This window comes from Dreissena polymorpha, chromosome 1 (genome assembly GCF_020536995.1).
Source record: "Dreissena polymorpha isolate Duluth1 chromosome 1, UMN_Dpol_1.0, whole genome shotgun sequence".
Lineage (NCBI taxonomy): Eukaryota > Metazoa > Mollusca > Bivalvia > Myida > Dreissenidae > Dreissena > Dreissena polymorpha.
The window spans coordinates 80,760,391-80,774,916 of NC_068355.1; the positions used below are offsets into that span (position 1 = coordinate 80,760,391).

The 14,526-nt window shown below is 36.8% G+C and overlaps 2 protein-coding genes across 5 annotated transcripts in view; both read right to left on the reverse strand.

Annotated features, from left to right (window-relative positions):
* LOC127837449 (integumentary mucin C.1-like) overlaps positions 1-3,406 on the reverse strand; it is a 6,218-nt gene extending 2,812 nt beyond the window's left edge. The window contains exons 1-2 of one of the 3 annotated variants that reach the window (XM_052364574.1): positions 1,780-3,406; positions 1-1,630 (exon numbers count right to left, since the gene is read on the reverse strand). The exon at positions 1-1,630 is cut by the window's left edge and continues 2,812 nt beyond it. The gene's annotated coding sequence lies outside the window, so the exon portion shown is untranslated. The remainder of the gene's footprint in view (positions 1,631-1,779) is intronic. The other 2 variants (XM_052364581.1, XM_052364587.1) reach the window with 2 other exon arrangements.
* Positions 3,407-5,888: 2,482 nt separating this feature from the next.
* The window catches only part of LOC127837487 (adapter molecule Crk-like), a 30,348-nt gene continuing 21,710 nt past the window's right edge, over positions 5,889-14,526 (reverse strand). For both annotated transcript variants that reach the window (XM_052364632.1, XM_052364623.1), the window contains exons 6-8: positions 14,363-14,425; positions 13,867-13,968; positions 5,889-10,882 (exon numbers count right to left, since the gene is read on the reverse strand). In XM_052364632.1, coding sequence (XP_052220592.1) covers positions 10,763-10,882; positions 13,867-13,968; positions 14,363-14,425 — 285 coding nt within the window. In that variant the 3' untranslated portion in view covers positions 5,889-10,762. The remainder of the gene's footprint in view (positions 10,883-13,866; positions 13,969-14,362; positions 14,426-14,526) is intronic.

A 14,526-nucleotide genomic window follows, 5' to 3' on the forward strand; every position in this document is an offset into this window, starting at 1 on the left:
ATTAGCCAATAAGGCGAACTGCCCCTTTTTGGAACAACACGGATGCATTTTGCTTTCTCCGATACCATCTTATTGATACAGATTGATACCAACCTAGTTTCTGAACTAACCAGTTTACATTGTTTCCCCATATTGAACTAAGGCACCCACTGCCTCTTTTCATTGAATCCAGTATCCACACAACATATTTAAATCTAAAGCTATTTCTTTTGACTACCATTCAATAATATACATTGTACATTTCATTGTCTGAATACACTTTGATGTACGAATTTTGCAAAGCATTTAAAACATTTCATATAACATAACATCCGGGGACCATAGCATACTCTCTGCTCTCTTCATGGAGCATCTCTGCTCACTTCCGGGAGCAATCCACTGGGCTCTATGTCCACTTCCGGGGACCATAGCCTACAAGTTTGCTCACTTCCGGGAGCAATCTACTGGGCTCTATGTCCACTTCCGGGGACCATAGCAAACTCGTTTTGCTCACTTCCGGGAGCAATAACATACCTTTTCTAGCCGTATGCAAGGCATTTTCTTGATCATAAGAAATTTTACTTACGTCATATTGAACGACGGAATACTTATCCGATTTATCTTGAAAACCAACTTCCGGTGGCTTAATGTATTGACTTCATATTAAATCACAATATGCATTACCTGTTTCGTTTATAGAAACACTGACAGTGTACCTCCTTGATTTTAACAGTGTAATATAGTAATCACTTCCAGGAATAACTTGTCTCTTTTCGTCAATAATCTGTTCACTTCCGACAACAGGTTGCTCTTTTTATTAAGATCATGTGCATTCCAAATTTCTCATTTTCGGGTCTCAAAGACCACGAGTACATACCTTTACTCTCTTCGTCAATGGAATAAAACAAATTGAAAATAAATTTTATTTTTTATTTTTATGAAAATCGTTAGCTTGACAGTCATTTCGCCTATATCTACATTAAAGCTACAACTTTCTATAAAACCTCCATAAACCATAACTTGTGGTACTTGCATCAGCAAATATATTACACAAAAACAACTGATTGTGTTTGAATCTTTTCGTTGATAAACTGCCTAGTGCTTTCTTTCCTTAATCTAAGTTTGGAAATAGCTTGCAACGTTACAATAACGGGAGCTTTCCAACTAGCTCTGGTATTTATGCAATTGTATATATGCATTGTTATCACAAACTTTATTTACAATCACACTCTGAAAGGAAATTATCTGCCCTACAAGACTAGCTATTAATTTATCTTTTGGCACTACTTTTTCTTTCGTTTGATAAATAAGATAGATCATCGAATCAATACTTTTTTCTAGCCTAGCTACTCAATTTTTAATTATGAAAAACTGCATTTTATGCATATCGATCACATGCTAGAGCCATTCTACTCTCTAAATAGGAATCAAAATACTGTTTCTTCAGCCAGTTAACATCCAAACTCGTCTAGTCACTAGCATATAATGTGTTTTCATATTCTACACTGTGATGTATGCCATCATCACAAAAGCAAATAACTATTTTAAGTCAATTTGACGAAAGAATGCTAGTACACCTCAATTTAGTTTTAACGAGTTTTAGTAAATATATGATCGGCTGTTATCGTGCCAAATATAAGCTTATAACAACCTAACACTGCCTGCTATTCTCTTGATAGCTCAAACCACACCGTTCGTGAATGTATCAATATCATGATACGCTCCTCTAATATCGAAAGTAGAACAAATAAATAAATATATGATCGGCCGTTATCGTGCCAAATATAAGCTTATAACAACCTAACACTGCCTGCTATTCTCTTGATAGCTCAAACCACACCGTTCGTGAATGTATCAATATCATGATACGCTCCTCTAATATCGAAAGTAGAACACATAAATAAATAATAATTTAAAATATATCGAGGCCTCCCATTCTTATTAAATACGACTATAAACGTATTAACGGGCGAATTAACAACATGATAAATGTCACGTGGGTTTTCAGTCTACTAACCGACAAACTTCCGGTAACAATATTTATTTATTTTTTATTTTATGATTTTTTTCTTTTTGATAAATTTCTATACTATGATCCTTTTGATCAATTGCTCCTTTTATCTCTTTCTGTACGTTACCGTTTTCCGACGGAAAAGGAAACATATAACCGCAATTTACTACATCTAAAATGTAACAACCATCCGTAGCCTGCTACAGCTTGGCTACATGGGCTTTCGTTCTTTTTACCGGCGAGCTTCTAGCATCAATTTCTATACTATGATCCTTTTGATCCAGTTTTATAATAAGATCCTTTTGATACATTGAGACAGATCTTTTTGTACGTTACCGTTTTCCGACGGAAAAAATAAACTTATAACCGCCATTTACTACATCGACAATGTACTTACTATCAGTAGTCTCCTGCTACTTAACCGCGTGGGCCTTCCTTCAACTTACCGGCGAACTATACTTGGATCCTTTTGATCACGTTCGACTTTAGGAACTTTCTGTACGTTACGTTTTCCGACGAACACGAAACTACCCATTTTCTGATAACGGGGTTCTATACATAATTAACTTAACTTATTGGTCGAGCTGTTTGCTGAACATCCAGCTGCTCCTTTCCGATGACCCGGTTCGCCACATGCGAAACATAGTCCTGTGCGTCTCAATGGTAATTGAGTTTCAGCCCCTTGTGTTGCGATGTTAGATGAAGCTTCCGGCTTCTGATATGACACGTCAAGAGCGCCGCGTGGCGTTATGTTTCCGCCTTTTTATATGCCATCGCCTCTACCTTGTATTTTTCTGCAAAAAACATTATGTCATCAGACTCGTAAAACATTTACACATATACATATAGAATGTATACAACACCACAAAGAATAGCAATTTATTCCCCAGTAAGTTCGAAAGCTTTTGTCGTGTTCTACCATTAATGACCTGTGAATTTTCGGTCACGTGCCATCAATATTTCTATTTGTAAATTGATCGGCTTTCTCTTGTGCTGAAATTGTTACTTGAAATATACATCGTTTCAACTCTGTTACTACATCGTAACACTCGATACTATGCTCGAGATTCAGTATAACGGATTTAACAGATTTACGTTTCTTTTAGCACTTATCTTTTCTATGATGCGTTCCAAATCTTGCAGCATGGACACCCTGTGTTCTGCTAAAGTCGACAACACGATGTAGGATTTGTACACGAACACAAGTTTACTGATCGAAGTCTAGCGTAGAACTGACCAAACAATGAACACCCCGTGCACATTCCCGCCTATGTCCATCTGAGTGACCATCACTCACGTGACAACCACACGCATGAACGAACCGCACATATACCTGTTTTGTGCGGTGCGTTATGTTTAGACATACGTTCTGTGCTATACTCCGTAACGCACAGAACTGAAAATTAATTCCACTCCCAACTTTGGCCACTTGCCAAGATACTGACCAGTATCAGATGGGGTTGTGAAACTGTGTAAACAGTGAACACCAGTCCATGTAATACTGGCCTACCACTTGTACTAGTTGATTTGGAGTTAATACAGTAATGCATGTACAAATGAGACACTAAGCTCAAAAGTTAATTATATGTGCCTCTGAAAACTAACCAGAGCAGTGGGTTGAAATTTACAATCTTTACTTGGCATTTGAGGAAATCTGAACTCTCAGGGTTTGGATAGAACATCCCCAAATTAACTTTTCTTTACACTGTTGTTATTTTTGTTCAATACACAAATATTAACCTAACTTTACAAATCCTGTACAGTAAAGGAAACTAAATCTAAGTTGATATTTTAATATGCTTGATCCTATTTATGTATTAACATTGTTTTATACATACAAACTGTGTTGCTGTTTTTCAATTAACAAGCAGATTAAAAATTAATTATATTTTTATGTATAATTTGAATTGACAAAATTAAATGCAAGTTGCGTGGCAAGAATTACATGTTTGATTTATTGTCAGTGAATCATGACATTTTCTCAATGTTTCAGACCACCAGTTTGTCAAAGCTATCAACCGCTTGGATGGTCAAGCTAAATAGAATTGACCCAGCAAATCACAACTGTCCTGTTGCCATATAATATTACATATCATATTACACTGGTTTTTTAAATGTTGAATTCTCACGTCATTTCCATAAACATAGTATTTACTGGCACAGAAACAAAGGCTTATACATCATTATGAATGAACATGTGTCAAAAATTCAATTTGTAAGTCTCTTTACTGAACAGTGTGAAAACAGAATAAACTAGTGACCTGAAAATCAATAGGGGTCATCTGCAAGTCACGATCAATGTACCTATGAAGTGTCATGATCCTAGGCAAAAGCGTTCTTGAGTTATCATCCGAAAATCATTTTACTATTTCGGGTCACCGTGACCATGACCTTTGACCTTGTGACCTCAAAATCAATAGGGGTCATCTGCGAGTCTTGATCAATCTACCCATGAAGTTTCATGATCCTATGCGTATGCGTTCTTGAGTTATCATCCGGAAACCATTTTACTATTTCGGGTCACCGTGACCTTGACCTTTGACCTAGTGACCTCAAAATCAATAGGGGTCATCTGCGAGTCATGATCAATCTACCCATGAAGTTTCATGATCCTAGGCGTATGCGTTCTTGAGTTATCATCCGGAAACCATTTTACTATTTCGGGTCACCGTGACCTTGACCTTTGACCTAGTGACCTCAAAATCAATAGGGGTCATCTGCAAGTCATGATCAATCTACCCATGAAGTTTCATGATCCTAGGCGTATGCATTCTTGAGTTATCATCCGGAAACCATTTTACTATTTCGGGTCACCGTGACCTTGACCTTTGACCTAGTGACCTCAAAATCTATAGGGGTCATCTGCAAGTCATGATCAATCTACCCATGAAGTTTCATGATCCTAGGCATATGCGTTCTTGAGTTATCATCCGGAAACCAATTTACTATTTCGGGTCACCGTGACCTTGACCTTTGACCTAGTGACCTCAAAATCTGTAGGGGTCATCTGCGAGTCATGATCAATCTACCCATGAAGTTTCATGATCCTAGGCATATGCGTTCTTGAGTTATCATACGACAACCACCTGGTGGACGGACCGACCGACCTACCGACCGACCGACATGAGCAAAGCAATATACCCCCTCTTCTTCGAAGGGGGGCATAAATATGAGATCATAGCCTAATACGCAAAATTACAAGTGCCCCAGTGCTAACAAAAATAATGTGCCAAACTTAAAGGGGGAACACACAAACAGTATTGACTTCAAGAGCTGAGTTAGTGAGTATCAAACGGTTGCATCCCTTTTGTCTTTTTATTGGGGATAAAATTGCAGTCTACATAATTTTAAAACGCATACATGCATCCCTTTTAATGTAAGCCTACGCAGAAAAGGAAATTTGTTAACACTATACTAAACAAAATAGAAAGTCAATTGAAATACCTGTTTATGTAAATGGGATGAAATTGTGTTGATTGCACATTTTATATTACTCCAAGTTCCAGTCTAATTCACTTATATGAAAATTCTAAAAATTCATTCGGGCATATTGATGGGAAATTTACACAAGATTTTAGTTGACTATCACAAATGTCGAGTAAGTGGCAAACCTGGGTTAAACAGCTACGCCAAAACAATCGTGTTATTGCTATAAGAACTTCTTATACAGTTAAAAGGGTTGTGCAGTTCATTTTAAGTACAATTATTTTCATGTCAGATATTCTTTGCAATTGTTGTTTATGTTGTTGGCATTATTGGTCATAGAGTGTATGAAGATTAATTGTCTTCTAGAAAATTGTTTGCCATTTGTCTCTAAATATCAATTCATTATTTATAATATTTTTCCTTCAAATAAAGTTGCTGCAACAAATCATTATAATTAGAATAAAGATACAAGTCTGTAACTAATTTTATTATTAACTGATGTTCATCTATAGTACATAAGTCATACATGTTACTACATACAAACAGTAGAACAGTCAGTCGAATGCAATTATAACACAGAAAAGCCTAATATGGATGCTGATTGATGTAATTAATAACCCACTTAGTGCAAAAATGAGTCGTATGCCTTATACAGTAAAATGTAAAAAAGCTGGTGTACAAAAAAGTTTATCCAAATAAATTGGGTAACAATAGATTGAATGATACATATATCATAACATTTATGCTCTTAAAAAATATGAAGAAACAAAAATAAAATTCAGTTACAACTCATACATTATTTTTAAATACATGTACAGTCAAAAATTATTGAAATGTGTTTAAAATGTAGAGTAAACAAAACAAAACTTCAAAATTAAAAGTACAAGCAGTTATGGTTTGAACTTATTTAATTTGAGCATTTAATTAAATTATTTGATGCGGCATTTCTTAAAAATAATGCATATAAAACAGTCTGAGGAAAATGGAGACAGTTTTCCAAATGCCAGAAAACAACAAGGCTATTGTCAAGCAATATGGTCCCCTACCGGCTCCACCACCATTGTCAGATATTCCACCATTTTCAGATTTTTTTTGTTACCATAGCAACCACAATTTTGGACGTAGGAACAAAATGAAATGATGTGCATAATGTCCACATTGCCATCTATCCATGTTGCAAGTTTCATGAAAAAATATTAAAAACTTTTAAAGTTATCGCAGGATCCAGAAAACCACCATTTTCAGCAGTATTTCTAGTCTATTTGTTGCCATAGCAACCAGATTTTTTGACGTAGGAACAAAATGAAATGACGTGCATAATGTCCATATTGTATTGCCATCTATCCATGTTCCAAGTTTCATGAAAAAATATTAAGAACTTTGAAAGTTATCGCAGGATCCAGAAAAGTGTGACAGACTCACAGACGCACAGAGCGCAAACCTTAGGTCCCCTCCAGTGAAACCGGTAGGGGACAAAAATACTGCATCTACAGTATTATTGTTGCCGTTCCTTTAATAAGCTTGACCAGTGATTATGTCATATAACTCATATTTTATGTTTAAAATAAATCACATTGAGTAGAAATATATTGAAAATATTTTTTAGCCTAAACAACAATATTTTTGGCAACTGATTAAACCATAGGTGTTACACAGTTGTGGAGAATGTTCATCATGAACTCTACACCAAACTAATAGCATTGATGGCGTGAAGTTGTCATTTAAGCTGCACTTTTCTTAGAACAGTTAACTGTGTAACAATCTGAGAAATGCTCAGCTTAAGCCTTATATGGCAATTTCACGCCATCAACACTGTATAAGTTTGGTGTAAAATTCATGATAAACATTCTCCACAACTGTTGGTGATTTGGGATACAGGAATAATAAGCATTGAATACATCAAACAGGTCCGACCTGTAAATGCCAGTTAGCTGATTCCAGTGGGGTCCTGGTCACTTTCCATATCCTGGGTAGACCCAGCAGTACTTGGTTGTTGTGGAGACTTGAATGCCATAAAGGCTGACAGATTAGGCTTAACAAGATGGCACTTTCTCAACTGATAATTTTCCTGCACGAAGCACATGGCTTATGTACAATATACAGGTAATTTAGAGCTGTCAATCTGTCATTATTATGACACATATTTAGCAATAAAACTCTGCAAGTTTAGTTATAAAATAACACAAACATATTAAGCAAACCTTAGGAGCACTATAAGACGTAGCAGTCTAAGCTACTGAACACATTATGTACAAACTATAGAGAAAAAACACTGCTATAATATGTTTATGCCAGCATTGAGAAATAACACAAATTGAAGCAATCATTAAACTGATTATTCTTGGAATTGCTGCATTTAGTCAGCAACTAGTACCAGTAACACAAATGTAGCAAGTACCCTAATACTGTAAAATATGAAACTGTAAAATGTTGACACTATAAAAAGACATTTAATTGATTAATGTATATGGATATCAAATATTAAGTATAGCAGTACTGTGGAAACATAACAATATTTTATGTAACATCTTTCATAATCAGTACACAACTAAGTCACCTAAAAAGAACAAGAGGAATTGTAAAAATGCATATAGAACAAAGAATTAGAGAAAACTTGATACTGACATAATGCAACATGCAAACTGACAAACAACTCATAAGAAGGATACTATTATGATTTTAACAATAATTATTTCATAAAAAATGTTTAATGAACCAATCATATTTTCATAACTGCATTTTAATGACTTCCATTTCTAAAACAAGAGATGTGTTTGTCAGAAACACAATGCCCCCAACTGCACCGCTTTGAATTATTTTTTTTTGAACTTTCACCTTGAAGGATGACCTTGACCTTTCACCACTAAAATGTGCAGCTCCATGAGATACACATGTAGCCTAATATCAAGTTGCTATCTTCAATATTGCAAAAATTATGAGCAAGGTTAAAGTATGTGACAGACAACCACACACACACACATACAATGACAGACAGGCCAAAAACAACAATATACTCCTGATCATTCCATCCCGGGGCATAAAAACGTTGTTTATGCAATTTATGCCAATGAGTAAAGTTATACAAACTAGAAGATAAAATTGTGTTCTTTCAAAATGATTTAACCAATAAAAAGTAATGAAAATTAACAGTACAAATACAATGAAAAATACTGTGTACAAGTTTAATACATGTGAATATACAGCATTTTTCTTACAGTTTAATGACTTGCTATTTAAGTCAAAATGTGTGGAAGCAAGTAAATGTGAATTTGGTTAAGTATAAGTGAATGGATTGTATGCAATATCAAATAATTCAAATTAAACTATCTCAAGCAAAGACAATTTGGCTGTTCTTGTAAATCAATACAAGTTAACAGTTTAAAGAAGTCATGAAAACAGAGATTTTATATTACTTGGGTAAAATAGCAGTACAACCATTACCTGACATTTTCTTGAAAAGCAATTCTCTAGCATTTCATAAAGCTATTGTTTTAGCAGCAAATTCATGAAAAAGAACAGATGCATCCGAATATGTATGATGACTACTTTATGGTTACATCAAAATTATTATTGATCATGTATTTGAAAGTGGCAAATTAGAAAAAATACATGACAACAAAAATACTGGTATTAGACTTTGTTTATTTGTACCAGTATTTTTGAAGACTACAAACAAGAGCTGTCTCTATCGGAAGACATATGCCCCCGAAAAATACTTTTTCGAAACCTATACGCAGATTTCAAAACCTAAACGCAGCCCCAAAATTCAAGGTCAAGGTCAAAGGGTTCAAAATTTGTGTGCGTATGGAAAGGCCTTGTCCATACACATGCATACAAAATATGAAGGTTACATCTGAAACGACATAGAAGTTATGAGCATTTTTAGAAACCTAAACGCAAAAGTGTGACGGACAGACAGTCAGACAGACAGACGGACAGACAGACGGGCGGACAGACAGTGCAACTGCTATATGCCACCCTATCGGGTGCATAAAAAGACATTTTTTCACATTGAAATAATCCATTATATACAAACCTGTACATGACATTACTTTTATTTAAATATATCAGTTAGACTCTGCTATACACATTGAATCATGTAAGAACATATTATTTAATTTCAATTTCCATCAATCAATCAAACAGGCAGATATTAAGATCCACTTTAAATTGATTGCAATTGATCCTGACTCTGTTCCATACATTATTTACATAATATTTGACCCAATTACCTAGTTTTTTTTGACACCTGTGACCAAGATTGGAACTTGGATGAGAGATTATCTAGATAAAAGTTACATCCATTAAGATAAAAATTACGTCCAGGTTTTTATAAAGATTAAGTCATATATGTTGCTACTAGAGTGATAACAAAGTTTTCCCAAGAGTTGACCAGGTGATATAATTTTTGCAATCATGTGACTTGATTCAAACTCGTTCTAGATATTGTTGCTACTAGAGTGATAACAAGGTTTTCCAAAAAGTTGACCAGGTGATATAATTTTTGCAATCATGTGACTTGATTTAAACTCGTTCTATATATTATCAAGATAAACATTCTAATCATGTTAAATTAGGATTGTAAAATAATCATGCCCCTAGAGTGGTAATGAGTTTAAATTTGACGACACACAAATGTTGGAGACTGGACTTGAGCTAGAAGCGGCAACTCAAATGCCCCTGGCGTTCTACCATGTCCGAGTTTCATTTGTTTGAACAAATGAAATTTAATTGTCTAAACAATAAATGATTGAAGTTAGTTTGCTTCATTTGTTTCATCTTTGAACAAAACTAAACAGCAAAGACAACAATTCTCCAGTTTCTTATAACATCAGCCCCACTTCCCCTAAATCATGAATATTTTTTAACCAGCATTTATTTAAGGGAGGGGGGTACCAGATATAGCACTAAGATATACACTACTATTTTCAAGACATGTGTCTGCATGTTTTGTTACATACCAAACATTTAAATTAGACTGCACAGAAATACTTGTGAACCCTACGACACTAACCAAAGATGCAAATAACAACACAGCCACGCCATATGGAAGACAGTCTATCATGATTACAACAAAAATTGTTAAAAATTTTTATCCATCAAGTTAAATATACTTCATTTTTCATAACAAAAATAAGGATTCAGCTAGAAACTATTGCGTCTGATCCAGAAACATACCAAGCAGATATTATAACATCATGCTTAACTCTGGATATTCATTTAATAAAAAGAGTTCCATTGTGATTAAAAAGAATACACAAATAACTCCTACAAACAGCAGTGAGCTCATTGAATAAAGCCGGGTCCTAATCTGTTTACTGTTCATTCCACTTTCAGTCTTGGAAACTAAGAGTTTTCATCCATGAATTTGACATGGGTGAAGGGGAAGATGCCTACTCTTTCGCCAATCTGACCTCTCCACTGCCCGTTGGGGTTGATTTCTAAAACTGTAAGTACGTCCCCTTCCTGCAACCAAACACAATTGCTTTTCAAACAAAGCCAGTCAATACCCTACAATTCTTATGTCATTCATAAACCAGTCATGAGAAGAACATGGATAAAAAGACAAAATTGCTATGCTTGTTAAATAAAAAATCAAGTCCGTGCGCATAAAACAGAGAAACTGATGTACTGTAGTTTGATGTGAAAATGGGTCTTATTTCATAAAAAACCAGCTTCGCTCCAGCCCAGACTATGTAATTGTAATTGCACGGTCTGGTAAGGAGCTATTCTGTCCCTTAATAAAATCACGAAACCTTGCGTGACTTTATAGTAGACTGCATAGGTCCTGACTAGACTGCATGATTGCACTGACTGGACTCAAGCTGTGCTGAAAACAAATAGCAGTTATTGCACAGACTGGACTCAAGCTGTGCTGGCCACATATAGCAATGATTGCACAGACTGGACTCAAGCTGTGCTGAAAACAAATAGCAGTGATTGCACAGACTGGACTCAAGCTGTGCTGGCCACATATAGCAGTGATTGCACAGACTGGACTCAAGCTGTGCTGGCCACATATAGCGATGATTGCACAGAGTGGACTCAGGCTGTGCTGGCCACAAATAGCAGTGATTGCACAGACTGGGCTCAAGCTGTGCTGGCCACATATAGCAATGATTGCACAGACTGGACTCAAGCTGTGCTGGCCACATAAGGCAGTGATTGCACAGTCTGGAGTCAAGCTGTGCTGGCCACATATAGCAGTGATTGCACAGACTGGACTTAAGCTGTGCTGGCCACATATAGCAGTGATTGCACAGTCTGGAGTCAAGCTGTGCTGGCCACATATAGCAGTGATTGCACAGTCTGGACTCAAGCTGTGCCGGCCACATATAGCAATGATTGCCCAGACTGGACTCAAGCTGTGCTGGCCACATATAGCAGTGATTGCACAGACTGGACTCCAGCTGTGCTGGCCACAAATAGCAGTGATTGCACAGACTGGACTCAAGCTGTGCTGGCCACATATAGCAGTGATTGCACAGACTGGACTCCAGCTGTGCTGGCCACATATAGCAGTGATTGCACAGACTGGAGTCAAGTTGTGCTGGCCACATATAGCAGTGATTGCACAGACTGGACTCCAGCTGTGCTGGCCACATATAGCAGTGATTGCACAGACTGGAGTAAAGCTGTGCTGGCCACATATAGCAATGATTGCACAGACTGGACTCAAGATGTGCTGGCCACATATAGCAATGATTGCACAGACTGGGCTCAAGCTGTGCTGGCCACATATAGCAGTGATTGCACAGACTGGACTCCAGCTGTGCTGGCCACAAATAGCAGTGATTGCACAGACTGGAGTCAAGTTGTGCTGGCCACATATAGCAGTGATTGCACAGACTGGACTCCAGCTGTGCTGGCCACATATAGCAGTGATTGCACAGACTGGAGTAAAGCTGTGCTGGCCACATATAGCAATGATTGCACAGACTGGACTCAAGATGTGCTGGCCACATATAGCAATGATTGCACAGACTGGGCTCAAGCTGTGCTGGCCACATATAGCAGTGATTGCACAGACTGGACTCCAGCTGTGCTGGCCACAAATAGCAGTGATTGCACAGACTGGATTCAAGCTGTGCTGGCCACATAGCAGTGATTGCACAGACTGGACTCCAGCTGTGCTGGCCACATATAGCAGTGATTGCACAGACTGGAGCCAAGTTGTGCTGGCCACATATAGCAGTGATTGCACAGACTGGACTCCAGCTGTGCTGGCCACATATAGCAGTGATTGCACAGACTGGAGTAAAGCTGTGCTGGCCACATATAGCAATGATTGCACAGACTGGACTCAATCTGTGCTGGCCAAATATAGCAATGATTGCACAGACTGGACTCAGACTGTGCTGGCCACATATACATGTAGCAGTGATTGCATAGACTGGACTCAAGCTGTGCTGGCCACATATAGCAGTGATTGCACAGACTGGACTCAAGCTGTGCTGGCCACATATAGCAGTGATTGCACAGACTGGACTACAGCTGTGCTGGCCATATATAGCAGTGATTGCACAGACTGGACTCAAGCTGTGCTGGCCACATATAGCATAAAACCATTTTTGCATGGTGCAGCTTATTTGTTTTATCAGGCCTACAAGAATTGTGCTTGTCGTAGCTATTCAAAAGAAGACAACGTTGCTTTAATGTTTAAATCTGTTATAATGCCACCATGAAGAGGCATACAGTACTCCAACTGTTTATCTGTCCGTCCACTGGGAAGTTCATGCTTAAATGTTTGCAGTTGTCTTCAATGACTTTAATCTGAACATGATTAAAAAAGGAAAGACTTTTGGCTGCCACAACTTTTGGCTGAATAAAGGGGATCTGTCTTGGGCCCTTTTTCAACTCCACTTTAACTATTTGGCAGACTCAGCTCAAACTTTCAAAGCTTAATGAGTTTAATGTGTACATAATTGTTATAAAAGAAACTTTAGCTGTTGACAGTTTTGGCTGTAATTTGTGTCCACTGTAGTATACATAGCTACTTGGACTTGTCTAACATGTGCTGCCGGGGCATGTAGGTGTCTGTGACACATCTCTGCTATTAAGGTAATTTTCCTTCAAGGAAATTCACAGATACAATTTAAAAATATTTGAAGCATATGAATCTTGCATTCAGTAATGTGAAAGAAAGTACACTTATATTTCCTTTTCCCAGTTTGCAATTTTTATTGTAAATCGCAAATGAGACCAGAAGGACTTAGCCATAAAAATACATGTATGCTGATTATTTATGGCTTCCATTTCATAAATAAATTCATAATCAAACAAAGATGGCTTACTTACTAAATATTGAAATTAGTAACAGATAATTACCAAAACCTATATTTCCTCCAAATTCATAATGAATAATAAATTGTTCTACATATTTTTAAACCATGTGTAATATTCTCAATCTACATTAATCATGAATTTTAGTGAGTCCACCTGGTACTTACATTGAGTCGTAATTGCTCTTTGTCATATATGCTGGGTATACGCGAATGAATAACTATTGCTCTTGCAGGCAGCTTTTTAGGGAGCTGAAACCCTGTGGGTGCCTGCAACATGGAAGACATGGCTTGACTGCACTGTGAATACATACCAGTCTAAACAAAAGCTGCTTGCAAAACTGCAAAGCTGAAGAAGTCCTGACTGATCACATATTGGTTATCATGATTTGACCGTGGTATCTTTGTTTCACAATCAATAGACTCATCAATGCTCTTCACACAGCATCAGCATAGTTTACAATGTCTGATGAGAACTCAAGTGTAAACAATGTTGATTCAATGTCACATAAAAAATAGAAGTCAAAATAGCCATAATACTTACATATCTTCATCAAGAAAATAAAATGAAGTCAAATCTTCACAATAATGATCCCATCTTTTACACTTGACCTTTATCTAAATGTATTTCATATCATCTCCTTTACAGTAACAGAGTACTTACTGGTGGTGAAACTGGGTCTTCAGAAGGTGTAATTACTCCAACAGGCTTAGGGTCTGGCTTGTACTGTAAAAAGCAATTATAATGATTCAGCATAATGCTTATCTTTATGTAGCAATAACAAAACAGCTTAATTCATATGTTGTTTTTTTAAGGTTACCAAGAGA